The sequence below is a fragment of the Muscardinus avellanarius genome, assembly GCF_963383645.1.
Source record: "Muscardinus avellanarius genome assembly, chromosome: 1".
Lineage (NCBI taxonomy): Eukaryota > Metazoa > Chordata > Mammalia > Rodentia > Gliridae > Muscardinus > Muscardinus avellanarius.
The window spans coordinates 56,051,764-56,070,845 of record NC_137786.1 but is presented as its reverse complement, the minus strand read 5'-3'; the positions used below and the strand labels follow the sequence as shown (position 1 = coordinate 56,070,845).

Genomic DNA, 19,082 nt, shown 5'->3' with positions numbered 1-19,082 from the left:
GCAAAGCAGCCCGCGTTTTTTACCTTTGTGTCCGCCGAAGCCTGTTCCCACTCCTCAAATGAGGCAAAGTAAAGTTTGAGAGCACAGTCCAAAAATTGGGGTCAGACATATCCATTTCCTTCTCGCTTCAATTCACTGCGGGTTCAAGGCCATGAGACCAAAACGGAGTGAGAGGGGGGGTGGAAAGGAAAATAAAAAATCCTAATTATCTACTCACTCCCTCCAGAGGGGGGGAAAAAAAAACCGTGAACTGTGATCTCCAGAACAACTTGGAGCATGTCTGAGAATTACCCGTCCCGTCCTAGCCTTTAATTAATACACAGCCATCTCTCAGAGGTTTAGGAAACTTATTTCCTCTTGGGTTTGCCCTCTCCTGGTGAGCCCTGGCCAGCTATAAACAGTAATTACAAGAGTTTAGCCTGCGTGCTGCTCAAAATGCTGTCTGCGTGTGATTCAGTCCAAGGTACTTTGTCATCTGTTTGGCAGATACCATTTGCAGCTCCCGCGGAGGGGAGGGGGAACGACTATTTTAAGTCCTTGGTTCCGGGAGCCTCTTGCTTATCAGCTAAACCATTCACATCCGAACATGCCCAGTACTGAATTTCCTTTTGCTGTCTACATACAAGGGAAAGAAATTGAATAGGAGGGGAAAAAATCTTCTTTTGCCCTCCCCTCCAGGGAAATAAATGGAAACTTAAAAGCACTTTTAGAAAAATGGCCTATGGGAGGACTTGAACCTGACACCTTTGTGCATGATTGAACGCAGGGTCCAGTCCCGAATGAGCCCAGCACTGGGACCCCTCCCACCCCCACCCAGCACAGGACACGCCCCAGCACCTCCTCAGCACCAGAGCGCAGCCTCCTGGGAGAACAAGGGGAGGCCCCGGTGTGCACCCTGGAGCAGGCGTGGGACACAGAGCATCCTCCTCTGCTCCCCCATCCCAGAGCCCGAAATGGATCAGTCCCCCCAAATAAATAAATAAATCCTGCTGCTGCGGAACACTCTCAAGTGCGTGCTGCGCGCACCTGAACGCCAGTGGGTGATTCACCTCAGGCCGGATCACAATTAAAATGCGCCCAGGGAAGTCCCCAGTGACTCTTTGTAGTGACGCTATTTGTCTTACAGGAGAAGCCGGCAAACGCGAAGCCATACTCACGGAAAACCTCAGTAAGCCTCAGTTTATGAGCTCACATCCCTTGGATGGATGCTGCAGTGCACACCTGTTCGGCTTCACGGATGGGAACTACAGATCTAGGGGATGGTCAGCCACCACGTGTAAAATTATGGCCCGGCACTGATTTCACAAAGGCTAGAATTGTTTTCCCTTCTGTTAGAGCATGAAACAAAGAAATGATAGGAGGATGCATCGAAGTTATTGTTATTCATTTTGAAGTAAGGCATGGTATATAAATAACATCCCAAACTACAAATATTTGTGTATAAGCATATAAAGAAAAATAACTTAAGCTAGCTGCTTTAAATCTGATGTGAGATGATAACAGGAAAGTTGTAATTAAGCAAAATAATAATGAGGAGGACAAATAAACCTCTAAAAAGTGGCTGAGTTTACCTGGTGACAGAAAAGGGGTGAAGGCATTGACAGAACTCTGCAGTGGGGCTGGGTGGGCCGGTCCACAGTATAACCCCAGGTACTTGGGAGGCTCAAGCAGGAGGACTGAAAGTTCAAGGCCAGTCTGGGCAACTTAATGAGGCCAGTTTTAAAATTAAAATGGGCTAGGGAGTTGGCTCAGTGTTAAAGGCTTGTGTAGGATGTATGAGGCCCTGGGTTGGATCTCCAGTGTCTCTGTCTTAAAATAAAATTACAAGGCAAGGTGGGTCACACCCATCTGCCATTCCAGTACTTGGAAGTCTGAGATAAGAGGATCACCGTTTTGAGGCCAGCACATGGTAATTTAGGGAGACTCTTGGTTCAAAATATGAAATAAAAAGGGCTGGGGGTGTAGCCCCGTGGTAGTCCCTGGGTTTAGTTCACAGTATTATAAAACAAATAAATCAATGAAATTTAAGTGGGCTGGGGATATAGCTCAGTGGTAAAGAACTTGCCTAGCATATGTGAGGCCTGTGATTCACTCCACAGTGCCAAAAAGAGGGGAAGGCAGGAGAAAATAAAGAAAATAGAAGAAGTCTGCTGAGGGGTCCTTTGTATCTAATTCTTGTGGCCCACAGAGATATTTTCACACAAAGGTTATGGGTTTCAAGGATAATTATGTATACACCTTTCCTCTGTAAAATTTCCTCACATTCTTACAAAGCCTCCATGAATCCTTGAAACTTACCAAGGTAGATAATAAGCACAATATTTTCTCATGTTTATAAAAAAAATCGAGGATCACGGATGTTACATGACAAAACACACTTTGCCAGAGACTGACTTAGTCCAGTGTTTCTGCCCTATACTAAGCTTTTAAAACGTATGGTCGGCTCTTTGTACCCACAGGTTCTGCATCTGTGACTTGAACCAAACTCATACTGAAAACAAAACTGCATCAAAATTGAACATTTTATTAGATATAAGTAATATGGAGGTGATTTAAGGTACACAAGGGATTTGTGTAAATCATACACAAATACTGCACCATTACCATTTTATATAAAGGACCCGAGCATCTCAGATTTTGGTGTCCATGGAGGTTATTGAAATCAATGACCCTCCCACCCCATATACTAAGAGACAAATATTCTCAAAGAATCCTGTAGTCTTAACAACATTCCATGAGGATGTTGTTAAATTTTAATGATTTTCTTTTACTGACTAATTTTTTTAATCTATATTTATAACTGGAAAGATATTTGTGCTAATACTTCTCAGGTCTTAACATGGATCTGCGAAATATCACATCAAACTCCAGGGAACGCCCTTTGAGTGCCACCTCCCTGCTACACAGGCAAGCCCCGGGGAAGAACTTTCTGTGCTCACTCTTAGATTAAGAGAAATAATTGCACCTTATAGACTGCCCAGAAAAGAGCAATCGAGATGTTGAGCAAGGACTTGAAAAAGTACTGAACATATTATGGGTTGAAGGGTCTCTGAACTGAAAGCAGAGAATGGAAAATTTAGGGGCTATGAAATAGCTATCCATGAATAATGAGAAGGAGGGTTTGGATCCAAAGATTAAAAGCTTAAATAAAGGCAGATGTCCTACAGGAGTGTTTGAGCAGAGATAACATGAAGGAGATGCATTGGCTGGGACTCAAGTTCTAGATGAGTTTAAGACCTGATACCTAGCTTGAGGTACCTGACTTTGGTCCCTCTCAGCTCTCCTATTCTTGACATTCCTTCATATACTTTCCATCACTTATGGCACAAAATGTCACCAACATAAAACACTGATTTCAGCTGAGTGTGGTGTCACATGCTTGTAATCTCAGTACTTGGGAGGATGAGCTAGGAGGATCACAGGTTTGTGGCCAGCCTCAGCTACTTAGTGAGGTCCTCTGCAACTTAGTGAGACCTTGTCTCAAAATAAAAAATAAAAAACTGGAATGGAGGTGTAGCTCGAAGGTAGAATGCCTCTGGGTTCAATCTCCAGTTCCAAAAAACAAAAAACACTGATTTCTTCTCTTGATTGAATGACGCATGTCTTGGCATGTTGATCTCAAATGTCATGACTAATTCCACTTTCTGTATTTTGGGAACTGAAGCAAATTCTCAAAGGCTTGGGGAAAGACAAAAGGGGTTCTAACTACGTACACTTTACTATGTTTTTTTTAGTTTTTATGCTTTTGTATATAAAAGGCTTGAGGGGGTTTGGGTTTTCTCCAAACTGAAAATATAAAAAGAGATAGTGTTCAAGGAGCCAGAAATGAACTAGTTAGTTAATGTAAAAGTGTCTGATATATTCCCACACTCATTTCAGATAAGAGTAGGTGTGACACTCAAGTGCAACCTGTTTGACTTGATTCAGGAACCGATGATTCAGAAGGTAGAGCAGTCAGTAAACACAAGAATTAAAATTGTCAGAACTACTGACATTTTCCTACAGACAAAAATAATTATATGGATAGAAACTAAGGCTCAGTCGAATTGCAAGTGCAGTTAAACTCTGACTACAGAGCTAAGAGGAAACAGAGATGATTAGAAATGCTCAAATCAAGCTGGTCTAGGTCAATGAGCAGATTTATTCAGCAAGACTTTCTACTTGTTGCACAAAAACAAAGCCTATATGACCATAGACAAGCTTTGTGACTAGAGTTCTCATTCATTTGTCAGGATGACATTATCAGCCATCACTTTTCTGAGAAAGCTAAATGAAGTTGAGAAATAAGCTTGTCATCCTACTGACATGCTACTTAAGAAAAAATGAATGTGTAAGGAAGGGTGAAATTCTTACTCTCCTCTAGGATAAAGAATGCCAGGTCCTTTTTATTGACTTGAGTCTACTTTCCCAACCATTACAGAGTCTCCCCTACCCCAAGAGAACAGTGTTAAAAGATAATATTCTTAGAGCCTTTTTAGAATTTACCCACTATGGACAGACTATGTTTTCTAGGGTGGGTAGAGGCCTGGAAACCTCGCCCCTGTGCGGGGGACTCTGACCATACAGCCATGTCCAATGTGAAGACACAATTGAAAGTAGGGCTGACATTGCATTTCTCTATATATTACCCCTCACCCTGGGTTGTAAAAAATTCTACTATAAACTTACTTTAATTTCTTTCTATCCTCATCTAGAGCATCTACAATTCCTATTTCCCAAGGCTATCCACAACTACAAGTCCACTCTGGTCACCCCCTAAATGCTGTCTTGAGAGTTCAAACACAAGAGTGCAAATAGCATACCGCCTATCTCAAATGAACAATTCTTCAGGAAATAAAGCTTAAAGTCTGTGCAGAAACGTTAAGAAAGTTGATTCAATGAGTAACAGGTTGAAGGAATACTGTTGGTATTATTAAACAAATTTGTGCTCATAGTACTAAGATATAGAGGAAATGAAAAGATAAATGAAAATGAAGATGCAGGAATATATCCGAATGCTAAAAACTGAAACAAAGATTAAATAATTAGGGTTACATCACCCTGAAAATACTACACACAAAAAATTGTAAACATTATCACAAGCATGGCATGGCAGTATATGCCTGTAATACTAGAACTTGGGAGGCTGAGACAGGAGGATCATAGCATTCAGGTTGCATGCAATGACTTAGCATTTAAAAAAAAAAATAGTGCCGGGGGTATAGCTCAGAGGTAGAACCACTCTGAGTTCAATCCCCAGTTTCAGAAGAAAAAAAAAAAAAACAGTATCAATGAGCAAGATTCCAATTTCTAAAGTGAATGGATAAGGGAAACAAAATCAAGTGATTTCTCTTTTCTGATTGGCTGAGCAGAGAGCTCCATGACTCCCAAAGGTGGGGTGAAGGATAGGTCCAAGATGAAAATGGGCCAGGACAGGAAGAGAATGCAATATTTCCTTAGACATTTTCTGGATCTCAGGAGAAGCGGTGGCTCAGGAAGTTAGCAAACAACCAGTAACAATAAGAAATCTAAGATGAGAGAAATGATAGAAGTGGGAAGTAAAGGACTTTTCCCCAGTGTAGTAACTCTTTGGTGGGTACTGTAGATCAGCAGAGGACATGCACATGACAGCAGAGCTCACAGACTGCATGCAGTAGGGGTGAGGGCTCAGGGTCACTCCCTAATACCCTATCCTTGGTCTATCAAGCAGGTGAAGGCTCTGGGGAAAGACTCACAAGTTAGTCCAACAGAGCTCTATCCCCTGGGAGAAGAGCAGCATGTGCTGCCAGAAAAGGCATGGCAGGCTTATGGGGCTAGAGAAGGTCCTCCCAGGAAAGAGGCTACTGGGAGACATCCAGGGATGAGTGTGCCTCTGTAGTATAGACATCTGTCTGGAAGATCATCAAGGAACCACAAAGAACGCTGGCCACTAGCAGAGCTAGCAATCCAGTTCTGGAGCTGAGAGCAACATTCAGTGCTGAATGCCCTCATCATCCCACAAACAGGAAGGCCTCGTGTGAATAGGAAGGCTACCCCCTACCTTGCTTTAAGACTGATGTCAAATGCCACTTGCTCTAGATGGCCTTCAAGCAAACCCACCATTCCCAATAGATTAGGCATCTCTCTCCTGGGCTCTGCCCTTGATAGCTCCTCCACGAAAGGATTTGGCCACTGTATCCAAATACGAACTTTTTTTGCAAATTGGTCCTTCTTAGCGTAAGCGCTCCTTAAGGAGAGGGGCTATTTCTCCTTCATCTTTAAATCATTAATGCCACTATTAGGATGAATGTTAGGACAAGGGCAAGGGCGAACAGGAAGGAGAGAAAGAGTGAAATGACTGAGGAGAGGAGGGTGAGGGGTTAGACATGGGAAAGGAGACAAGAGAGTGGGGATGGACTTGTGTCCAGTTAGAAAGATCAGTATTAGCGAAGTCAGGGCTAGAAGCCTGGTATTTTGAAGACTGGCCCTGTGTACATTTTAATTTGTTTCTATCTTTGTAAGATATTTCTATACGATATTTTTTTCTATGTGAACTTCGTGAGTCTCTTCCATTATTCTTATATTTTGTACCTATTTAGTATAGACTACTGTCTCAAATTTCAGAAGACAGAGAGCATGCATATGTAACTAACTGTGGATATGAGTGTGTGTGTGTGTGTGTGTGTGTGTGTGTGTGTGTGTGTGTGTGTAGTTATGCATGACATGATAAAAGCTTTTCCATGGCAACAGTCAATCCCAGCTACTAATCAGCGCACTAGGCTCTCAGTTTGCAGTTAACTTCAAGGACATGGTGCTTCTTGATCCAGAAGCTTGGGTCCAAGGTACATCATCTCTCATGCAGCTCCTGAGCATGAATTACAGTGCAATTATAAGAAGTGTCAATTTGGTTTAAGTGGGTCAGTGTGGTTATATTTAGCCCTTTAGTAGCTGACACCAAGGCCTTTTTGTAATATAAGATTAAGGTTAATTTATGAGTTCTTTCTTTTCTTGACTATTTTTCCAGGTCAGATAACTAAATTTATGGAAAATTATCCCATTAAAACAAGAGAGAAGAGTTGCTCTCAAAGTACCACATAGGATCATGAACAGACAGAGGGAAAACCATGTCCTTCTTTAACGGTCAGAATTTTACTCCACTGTGAAGGCTAACTAACATTGTCACAAATCAGGGTAATAAATCAGTGAGGACAAGACAATTTTAGCCAGGGAGTTTTCAAGCAAGCTGCTATGCCAATATCAATTAAGTTATATCATTAATATGCCAACAAAAAATGTTAAAGAAATATTAACTCATAGGGAAATAAATATGTTAGCCATGAAAAGTTTTCACTCTATTTATCAGAGAAGTACAACTATCAATCAGATATCATTTTGTCTGTATAACTGGGAAAGGTTAACAAGCAATAATACCTAAGGTTGGGAGGGCACGAGGAGACAAGTACATTCTACCAACCTTCTAGAATACAATTTGGAGAATCAAAACACATGTGTGTATGGGGTAGAAAAGGAGAAATAAGAGAACTAGGTAGAAAAGAGATCAAAAAAAGCAAGAGAAAAATATAATTTCAATATGAAAACCCTGTGCTAAAGTTCTTCATACCTTCAACTCTCCAAGTCAATTCTGTCTCCCAGACCTGTGACTCCCAAATTTCTGGGAAACTTACATATCTTCATTCACGATAAAGTTAATGAAAATTTACTCACTTATGATAATTACCTTGTGTACTGTTAATCATCCCACCAACAAAATAGTTTAAGCAAAAGTCATATGGTATAGGTTGAAAAACTTATAATTGAGGAATTATAGGTTTCCGTTTATATCTTTATACCTTTTCAGTTTATATCTTTATCTCACAGTGAATATCACCATCAGCCTAAGGACCCACAAAGTAGTCAGATTGCCTTTGACCTTGTGATCACAGGACCATCCAACCGCCACCATCATCCTCACATGCCTTCCCATCTCTACACTGTACCACATTCCTTTTATAAGAAGAACCAGGACTCCTCTCTACCCCTTCCAATGTATCTCAGGCTCTGGAGGTGGCCTGCTTCCTGCCTTGAATATGTCTTTTTCACTTTACCCCAAAGCATTTTTTTTTCCTTTGGGATGGCCCTGAATATGTATTATTTGCTTTCCTAAATAAACCTCTGTTTGTCTCTGACTTGTGGGTGCTGAAATGCTAGGACCCCGCTGGTCCTGAGTTGAGTCTCCTTCCCTCTTTCAGTGGGGACTCTTGGGATTCCTCTCAAAATCATCTCTTCTCCAGGGACATGTATACTATACATATAAATGTGCATATACATCAAAATACATATATGTGCATATATATGCATATATACATATAATATAATATGTATTTGAATGATTATTATACATCTTGAAATTTAAACAGTATAATCTAAGTACATAAGGACTTACAAATATGAAAAATAAGAATTCTTTATAATAGCATAATATCAGGGGGACAAAGGTGCAAGACAATGCAACTGCTCATAAATACTAAAACAAACATAAAAACTGGCTTTCAGAACACCAGTAATGAGCCGGGCGTGGTGGCGCACGCTTGTAATCCCCCGCGCTTGGGAGGCCGAGACAGGAGGATCGCACGGGTTCGAAGCCAGCCTCAGCTACTTAGTGAGGCTCTCAGCAACTTAGTGTGACCTTGTTTCCAAATAAAATATAAAAAATAGGTCTGGGAGTATAGCCCAGAGGTAGAAAGCCTCTGGGTTCCACCCCCAGTACCACCAAAAAAAGAAAAAAAGAAAAAAAAGAAAACCAGTAATGATCACTCTGTTAGGCTGAATAAATTAACTCCAGAGATTTCCAGGTTCAAATCTGAAAACCTGTGAATATGTTGCCTTATATGGCAGAAGGAATTGTGAAAATCTTAGAAAAGAATCTGAGGACCAGAGATAATCCTAGCTATCTATGGAAACTTACATGCAACCTCAAAAACCTCTATAAAAGTGGGGCAGTGGGGAGACTCCAAGAGAGCAGCAATAAGGCCCTGAAGAACCATGCTAGGCAGCAGGTTTTGAAGATCAAGCGAATCAAAGCTGAGAAATGCCAAGTATGTGGCCCTAGAGGTAGAGAGAAAACAGATTGCACCTTCCTGCTGTCTCCTGCTTTCAGGAGAAGCTCGGCCCTGATGACAAGTTCATTTCAGCCCAGCGAGACAGTCCAGGATCTGACCTCTAAATCACTCGAGAAGGAATGTACGTTGTTTTATGCCGCTTACCTTTTCAAAATTTCTTAAAGTAGCTAGAGAAAAAAAGAAAGTGTTTTTTAAAAGTATGTAATCGTCGGGCGTGGTAGTGCACACTTGTAATCCCCAGCTTGGTAGACGAAGACAAGAGGATTGCGCAGGTTCGAAGCCAGCCTCGCTGGCTTAAGAGACTCTGTTTCCAAATAAAAAGTATAAAATAGGTCTGGGAGTGTAGCCCGGAGGTAGAAGGGTTTCCAGGAACCCCAGTACCACCAAAAATAAAGAAAAAAAAAAGTATGCAATTAAGCCAGGTTGCAGTGGTGTATGCCTGTAATCCCAGGACTTGGGAGGCTGAGACAGGAGGATAGTAGGTTCAAGGCTAGCCTCAACAATATAGCAAGACTCTGTCTCAAAATAAAAAAATCAAAGGGCTGGGAATGTAGCTCAGAGGTAGAATGCTCCTTGGTTCAAACCTCAGTAGCCACAACAATGACACAAACATGTAATAAGTAGAAAATGCTCATAAAACTGTATTTCAGAATGGAATTTTGTGATATCTATTATTTAAAATGTTTGTACACAAAAACAAATCAAAATAATTTTAGTTAACATCTGTTTAACATTATGATTAGTTTTATTCTTATTTTTTTCAATTTTTGTCTACTTTTTTTTTTTTTTTTTTTTGGTGGTACTGGGGTTCCTGGAAATCCTTCTACCTCCAGGCTACACTCCCAGACCTTTTCTATACTTTTTTTTTTTAATTTGGAAATAGTGTCTCTTAAGCCAGCGCAGCTGGCTTTGAACCTGCGCGATCCTCCTGTCCCTGCCTCCCAAGCATGGGGATTACAAGTGTGCGCCACCACCATGCCCAGCATCTACATTATTTCTAATTCAAAAGTTTTAATTTCTGGAAGCCAAATATCTGATAGTCTTGTTGTTATGATGTGAAAGTTCAAGTTCCTGAAAGTTTTAGATTTTGAAGAGTTTTTAAAAAATAAGAAAAACACACTTTTACTCTGACATTTTCATAAAATTTGATATTTTTTGACACATGAAATAAAATGCACGTGTAAAAGCTCTATGAGCCTTGAAAATAAATACTAAAATTGCTTTAACAAAAAAGAAGTCTTTCCCACTCTTAGGAATTTTATAATATAAAAATGAAAAATATCACTGTTTTCTAGACATAAATCCTTACCTGTCTACGGCAACTGGACAAATGGGTCTTTTCAAATCTGACTAGGTCATAAATCCACACAATGCTTTTTGTTGAATATATGTGCTATTATTTGCAGATTGGTGAGGATGTGCATTTAAGTGGGCAGGTTTGAATTTCAAGCCTGCTTTTCTTCATTGTAGTATTGATGGGTGTGTCCATACAGCGCCTAAGGAGATGCAGCCTCCCTCGACCTGAACGGCCTGCCGTCTAAGGCAAAACTTTAAGTAAAGTGATTCGGCAGAAAAGGGACTAAGATGGCGCCTGGAGGAAGCTACGGAGGCGTGGTTTCCCCATTCATTACGGGTGGGGAGACTAAGCAGTTTTTCCTTTTAAAGGAGGTTCCGCACACATGAATGGCTCATGTACTGGCCTGGGATTGGCCGTGAGCTACGTGCTATTGATCTTTATCCTGGATAGGCTAGGCTATTTCCCATGGGACTTCCCCTCATGGTTTGATGCTATATATATGATTGCTTGGAGAGAAATAAATGAGATCTTGCTTGACTTGACTCCTGGCTCATGTGTTTGTGTGTTCGAGTCGTCGGTACTCATCATCTTGTCAAGCCCCGCCGCTGTTGGGCTGATTCCCAACATAGTATGTGTTCTTTTTTTCAGTTGCTGAGAAAATATCATGTATTCTTGAAAAACAAGCTTACTTTTACTATTATCTCTATCCACATAGACATAGATATATAGATATAAATGTATAGTATATATAGTGAAAATTATATTCTTCATTTCATAGAATTAAATAGCTATAATTTAGTGCCCTTGAACTTATTTTCCAGAAGGCTAGAAAATTCAAATTTTATTGTCGTTTCTTAGCTAGACAGGAAAGACTGAAAGTTGAAGACAAGTTTTTGGTGTTAACCCTAGAAATATTCTTTGAACCAATGTGTTGTCATATATGTTATAGAAAAGCCCCATATTAAAGTTCATGGTGATCAAAACTTTCCAAGATAAGTTATTCCAGTTAATAAGAAGTATAACAATAGCCACTCAAGACAGTAGACATATGGGTGATATAAGGACAGTCTCTTTAGTCGTCCTTAGGGAATGCAATACTTACAAAATTATACAGAATGCAAATACATCATGAATAAAAGAAAAAATTAAAGCCAGATGATAATAGACACTGCATAAACAGAAAACTACAGATAATAGAAAAAATCCTAGATCAAAGTGGCAGAAAAATATACTTACTTGGAACTTGAAAATGGAAAAAAAGTAAATTGGGTAGAAGTTTTCATTGTATGTAAAATGATAAATTAACAGATTTTCCTGTTTCATCCCCACTTCCCACACCTGGTAGCAGCTTCCATTATTTCTTTTCTTCTTTATTTTTTTTCAGGTCTGGGGATGAAGCCCAGGGGCATTTGACCTCCAAGCTACACCCCCTGTCCTATTTTTTATTCTTTATTTTGAAGCCAGGTCTCACTAAGTTGCAGAGGGCCTCACTAAGTAGCTGAGGCTGTTCGCGAACTGTCATCCTCCAGTCTCAGCCTCCCGAATGCTAGGATTACAAGCATGCACCACCATGCCCGGCTCTCCATTATTTCTTAACTGAATTAATAGAGTTTATTCCTGCTTCTCCAAGCTCCCCATTACCAATGTGAAGCTACTCTCCGCAGACTGCCCAGCTCTAAAATGCATGTTACCATACCACTCTCCTGTGAAATAAAGCTGAATGGCTCCTCATGGTTCTACCGCAGTATATATCCAAGCATGGTTTCCATTCTACTATCAATGAGTCATCTGGAGTATTAGTTAGGAATGCAGATTTGAGGGAGGGGTCTTCTCCATCCCCATTGATCCAAGAATTTGGAGAGTGAAGCTTAGGGATCTGCGTTCTAACAAAATGTCCAGGTGATGTGAAAAGCACTTCAAAAAACATTTGAAGTCTCTTTAAACGAAACATAGTGTGTACTCCAATAATAGTAAAATATGTACTTGTCAAGATTACTGAATTACTTCAAGCTCCCCAGACACAGGAAACCCTGCCATATCTCATTGCCTTTAGGTATTCTGTTCCTTGCCCCTAAAATTTCCATGTCCTTTGCTTGGAAAACTGCAGCTCACCTTTCAAGTATGAGCAATAAGATCACCTCTCCAGCAAAGTTTTCTTTCTCCTGTACACATAGATGTGTTTTTTTTTCTTCCAGCTTCCCAATAAATGTTATGCATTTCATATCTGTCTTATAGGAATCATTCCACTATAGCATGATGTGTTTATAGGTATTATTCTCTACTAGACTTTAAGCTATCCAAGCACAACAATGGAGTCTAATCATCTGTGTAGGTTTCAAAGCACAAAGTAGATAGATACTCAAAACTAAATGGATGTGACGCTGGGCATGGTGGCGCACACTTGTAATCCCAGCATTTGGGAGGCTGAGACCGGCGGATAGCGGTTTGCGGACAGCCTCAGCTACTTAGTGAGGCCGGCTGCAACTCAGTGAGACCTGGTTTCAAAATAAAGAATAAAAAATAGGGTAGGGGGTGTGGCTTGGAGGTAAAATGCCCCTGGGTTCCATCCCCAGACTTGCAAAAAAAAAAAAAAATGATGTGTACAGATTATTTTCTATCGTTAGTTTTTAAAAATTAATTAATTTAGCCGGGCGTGGTGGTGCACTCTTGTAATTCCCGCGCTTGAGAGGCAGAGACAGGAGGATCACGAAGGTTCGAAGCCAGACACGCTGGCTTAAGAGACCCTGTTTCCAAATAAAAAGTATAAAATAGGTCTGGGAGTGTAGCCTGGAGGTAGAAGGGTTTCCAGGAACCCCAGTACCACAAAATAATAATAATAATAATAATAATAATAATAATAATAATAATAATAATGTAATAATAATAAATTTAAATTAATTAATTAAATTTTATTTCCTGTTAATTTCCTATTTCTTCAATGTTTACCTACAAGGTCTAAAAGGATGCTTTTAAAACCATGCTAAGTTTGTCAACTGCTTGGATTGGCTTTCTTTTAAAGCACTGTACTTATTGACAATCTCCATAAAGACTAATCAAAAGAACAATAAAAATTTAAGAACATGCCAGGTGTGGTGGTGTACACTTGTAATCCCAGCATTTGGGAGGCAGAGATTGGAGGATCACGGTTCACGGACAGCCTCAGCTACTTAGTGAGGCCCTCCATAACTTAGTGAGACCCTATTTCAAAATAAAAAAAATTAAAAATAGGGCAGGAGTATAGCTTGGATGTCGAATGTTCCTGGGTTCCATCCTCAGACCCGCAAAAAAAAAAAAAAAAAAAAAAATTAAGCCCATGATATTTAGGCAATTTTGATTGCTTGTTTAAAAAAAAAAATCCCAAACCACTATTAGCTTTCCATCATTTTAACTCTGGCTGAAATAAAGCATTATTTTGTCTCCCTGAAAGGATGGATGGAAACAGGAGCTTGAGCAGAATGACCTTTTTCCAAGGCTGGAAACAATCTTTCTGGGAACATGAGCAACACACTCAACCTACAACAGAGGACAGATGAGAACTGAGAGTGCCATATCAACAGTGCTCAAGGTTTGCAATCTGCAGGCTGCTACCTCACAGCCTGGCCTCCTGGCTCGGATATGTCAGTTTCCATGGCAAAATCTTCTATCCCATGTAGGAGGAGTTGCAAAGATGAGCAGACTTCAGCCGGGCTGATTTGAGTAACACTGCACAATCAGACGCCCCATCCACCTCCTCTCCTAGCATACTCCCTCCTCTTCGACAAATGCCCCTTCCTACATTTTGTTCTTGTTCTATTCCACAGTCAACTAACCCCACTTAAGGTTTTACAAAGAATTATGGTAATCCCAGCATTTGGGAGGCCGAGACGGAAGAAAGGCAGTTCTCGGCCAGCCTCAGCTACTTAGTGAGGCCCTCTGCAACTTAGTGAGACGTTGTTTCAAAATAAAGAATAAGAAATAGGGCTGGGAGTGTAGCTCAGAGGTAGAACACCACTGGGTCCTATCCCTAGTAACACACACACACACACACACACACACACACACACACACACACAATTAATGTTTTATTTGGTCCTGTTGAAGATGCGACCAGCCAGGGATTCCACTGTAAACATACTGGATGTTTTAGAGCACAGGCCAAGGTCTAGGTGATGGGGAGAGTAGATTCAGCACTGCAGAAGTCTGAATTTAGCAGACGATCAGAATTTGCAGGCAGGCTTCTCAAAGAGTGGTGGTCTCACTCCATCTCTCCTGGCTCTCTTTCATTACAAAAAAACACACATGAAGATGCAGAGCATTGAAAGGCTATTAGTCCCTGATGCAGACACCATTGTCTCTTTCATTTTCCTGAAAGTCATCGAAGGTAGATGACCTATTCACTAATTATGCAGCTACCAAAAATGACCATTCTGAAGAGTATATAATAGCATGGTGAATGCTCCATTAAAAAGTGGGGGAAAGGCCAGGCATGATGTAATCCCAGTACTTAAGAGGCAGAGACAGGAGGATCACAAATTCAAGGACAGCCTTGGCAAATAGTGAGACTCTCAGCTACCTACTGAGATTGTTTCAAAATAAAAATAAATAAATAAATAAATAAATAAATAGGTCTGGGGGTGTTGCTCGGAGGTAGAATGCCCCTGGGTTTAATCCCCAGTGCCACCCACACTAACACAAAAAAAGTGGGGAAAGAATAACTGAATTGTGAATAGAATCATATCAAAAGATCTTTAGGCTTTGTGGAAACCAAAAACAATCCATACCATATGATTTTTAAATTATCTTATTTATGCTCTTGTTTAATATGTATTAAAATGTATTATTTTAAAGGTTATTTTCTGGTAACTTGCTCCTGGATCCTATCAACTCTTGACTCATCTTCCCTGAAGCAACTCTAACTACTTTCAAATAACACTGCTTGGAGCAAAACACCAGATAAAGCCAGGTGTCTTCAGGTGAGAGCTCAGGGAGGGGCAACCTTCCAATTGTTCAGGACTGCTAAACTATAAATTGTCAGAAGTTAGAAGATAATCATCATTTAATGTCTTGGGTGTTATCAGATACTACTGTCAAAGTCCTTTCTCTGCCCTTTCAATAACCACTTCTTTTATTTATACTTTCCATCTAGTACTACAGCTTTAAACATATCTCAGAAAGATCCATCCAGCAATTCTGTCCCAACAAGGGCACGAAGTGCACTTCAGTGAATTGTCTGTTACATGTAGAGTATTGCGTTCAATACTAAACTAAATACTAATAATTAAACACCTGAGGCCTGATACTTTATAAAGAAAAAGGTTATGTAGCTCACAGTTCTGGAGGTTCAAAAGCATGGCATTGGTTGATGGTGTCATAGCAAGACTGTGTGCAAGAGGGAGAGATCATACCTCAAAAAGCAAGAGAGAGAGAGAGAGAGAGAGAGAGAGAGAGAGAGAGAGAGAGAGAGAAGAGAGAAGAGAGAAGAGAGAAGAGAGAAGAGAGAAGAGAGGAGAGAGGAGAGAGATGGGCAGGCAGAGGCCAAGCTTGTTCAAGAGGCCAGGCTTGTTCCTTTTATAACAACCCATTCTCACAGGAATAAACCAAAGTCTGATGAGAACCACATTCATTCCTTCAAGGGGATGTCCCCCTGACCTAATTATCTTCACCTCTGAAAGGTTCCACCACCTCTAACATCACCACGCTGAGAACAAACTTCTAGCACACAAATCTTTGGAGATAAACTCAAAGGGTTTCCAAACCATGGCAAGAATTTAAAATTTAAGGCATTGTTACTTTCAGCTCTGTTGGAGAATGAAGCCAGCTGCATTTCATAGAATGCTCTGGTTCAGTACCCCAGATCTGAAAGATCGTTTCCTGTGTGATTCAGAGATAGGCAGGTGAGAGACGTTCTGCATGGGTCCTAATCACCATGCATCAACATGTGACCAGTAGGTCATACCCATTACTAAGTATGTAAAGATCCAAACATAGGCACAGTTTTTTTTGAAGGAGAAATATGATTTTGGGGCATCTCATAAACATGAGCCACACCATGAATTACTATCTTTTTTCAGTGCAGTACATCCCAGGGAAGCAAATCAAAATACAAGTAGGAAACAATGAACAGATGATCAGAGAGTAAGCACGCCACACAACCAGCTTTTCTAACTTCAAGATAGGTGTCAGAAGAATGTCTCCTGGCTGGGTTCTCCCAACATCTTTTCTCCCAACCTACTGATACCTCCTCAGGGCAGATTAGGGCACAATTGCTTCTCTGAGGAGGAAGCAATTTAAGGTCCTCTATTTTGGAGTCATTATGCTTTTAGGAGCTATTACTGAAACAATTCTGAATCTCACCTATTTATATTTTTTATCCAAAGAATCAGCACTTCAGAAGGGAGTAACTGAATTTATGACATGCTAGTCCTCCCCAAATAGTTCAGTAAATGAAACAATAGTATTTGTTCCCCCCAATAAAATCACATCTAATCTTTCTGTCAGATTCTGGAATTGATTCATACCTGGATGTTTATAAGTCCAGTTAAGTAACTTAAGAAAAAGTCTCATAGAGAAATATGGCTGGATGAATTTATCATACACTGAGAAATGAATACAGAAGTCATATGGTTCTTGAACTTTGAATATGAAACTGGCTTCATAAATAGAATATGCTTCTGAGGTTTATTACTGATTTTCAAACAAAACTAGTGGAGTTTCCAAGGCCATATAATTTTTTTAAAGAGGCCATTTTGTAAATTTGGCCAAAGAGAATAATAAAGTATGAATGATAAAAATCTATCAGTATAATCATAAGTTTTATTTCATGAAATTATTTTAACTTCTTGCCATGCTGAATCTCCCACAGAACTACCAACAATAAGTAAGCTGTAAATCTCAATTTACTTCTTTGACATCTCCCTGTAAAATCTCAAGGGCTTGTGGGATAACACAGAAATCCACTACAGTAGCAAGAATAAAGTCAGAGGAGATAATAATGTCAGGTAACTTCTAGTATATTTACCCTTTGAATATCCTGTGACTGATTATAGATTTAAAAATTTAATAAAAATAAGACATGTAATAAAATATTATTTAAAAGAAAATTTAAGATAGTCTATAAATTCCATTTATTTTAAATTTAAAAATCTGTCATATTTATTTCTTTTAGACAAATGTTTTCTTTCTCTTTGGTTGAAAAAAGTTTGACCTAATACAAATATGTTTTCAATAGTATTCTTAGAAACTTCCTCTAAAAATTTTATCTGAAACTACATTCTTTCCCTAAGGGCTTGTTTCAAAATGTCAAAAGGAAAAAAAAAACAGAATGCTTCATTCTCTGAAACAAGATTTTCACAAGACCACACTTGTTTGTAATATGGGTTTGGATCAAACAACCACTCCTGTACTGCCGTTGAACTTCCACTCCCAAATTACACAGCTTTGTCCCAATTTGCTTGTTGTAAGTTCTGAACTGCCACATACTTCCATGATCAATTGAGACCTTCCACTGGACAGGGACAAGTGGGGCTTCCTGTTCAACACTATTTTTGAAGTTCTGATGAGAATTGACCTCCTAAAGGAGAATAAGGAGCCTGAGCCAGAGTATGGGCAGGACGTGCAAGGAAAGGCAGATGTAGTAATAATAGCCCTTCTGATAGAGACCCAGGAAAGCAGCAGAATCCAGGGCCATTGAAAACCCTCAAGGTCCACTGGAGTAGAGGAAGAAAAGGAGGGAAAAGGGAGATACAGGGGAATAGAATTGACCACATCATGTATGTGCATATAAAAATATAGAACAATCAATCCATTACATAGAATCATAATGTACCAATACTAACATGTTTTTTAAAAAATAGGTCTTAGAACTCACATTTGGATGCTTCATTGTATATACTGTCAAACATATCACAGTATATCAATGCCTCACAGCAAATATTTTTTCCCAAGTAAAGCACGTTGGAAGTATTTTATATTTTTGCTCCATATCTCAGCAAATCCTCACACGTACTTGGGAATTCTCATGAAGTGCAAAGACCTAAAATAGAAACTGTTTGCAAATAGAACATTTTTTAATGTCTCTTGATGCTTGAGAAACTGGGTGTGTATAGCAATGCAGCTTTGTACAGTGGTGGAAAATTCAGATTCTGGAGCCAGCCACTGCCTGGTTTTATAATGACACCAACAGTATTCACCAGTTCAGTGATCTCGAGTACGTTACTTAACCTTTAATGTTCTTGTTTCCTATTTTGTAAAGGAAAAATAATAGTACTTATTCACAGGACTGTTGCTAGGATTATGTTAGTATTTTTCAGTGTTTTAGAACAGTGCTTGATATTGTAGTGCTGATCATGTCACTGGTAGTTCACACCTACTGGATAAATGGTTCTAGAAAAATCACTTTTGCCAGAAAAACTGCACACCCATGGGAAACTGTTCTAAAAGATTTGGCTAGATCTCAAATTTCAGACAGATATAGCCATATAGAAAGTCCTAGATCATTTTTTTTTTTTGTACTATGGATTGAATCCTGAGGCATTCTTTCTCTGAGCTATGCATCCAGCCCTTTATTATTTTTTATTTTGAAAGAAGGTCTCTCTAAGTTGCTGAGGGTCTCACTAAGTTGCTGAGGTGGATCCTGAACCTGTGATCCTCCAGTCCCAGCCTCCCAGGTACTGGGATTACGACGGGTATGTTCCACCACGCCCAGCTCAATATCTTTAGTTCCACCATGT

General features: G+C 39.8%; 1 protein-coding gene across 8 annotated transcripts in view; it reads right to left on the bottom strand.

Annotated features, from left to right (window-relative positions):
* The window catches only part of MAST4 (microtubule associated serine/threonine kinase family member 4), a gene marked incomplete at both ends in the record, with an annotated part of 610,384 nt that overhangs the window by 173,740 nt on the left and 417,562 nt on the right, over positions 1–19,082 (bottom strand). For 2 of the 8 annotated variants that reach the window (XM_080702975.1, XM_080702978.1), the window contains one exon: positions 24–115. The exons of the other annotated variants lie outside the window; for them this stretch is intronic. In XM_080702975.1, the coding sequence (XP_080559101.1) occupies positions 24–115 (92 nt within the window). Of the gene's footprint in view, positions 1–23; positions 116–19,082 lie in introns of those variants that run through there. 8 annotated transcript variants of the gene reach the window in all.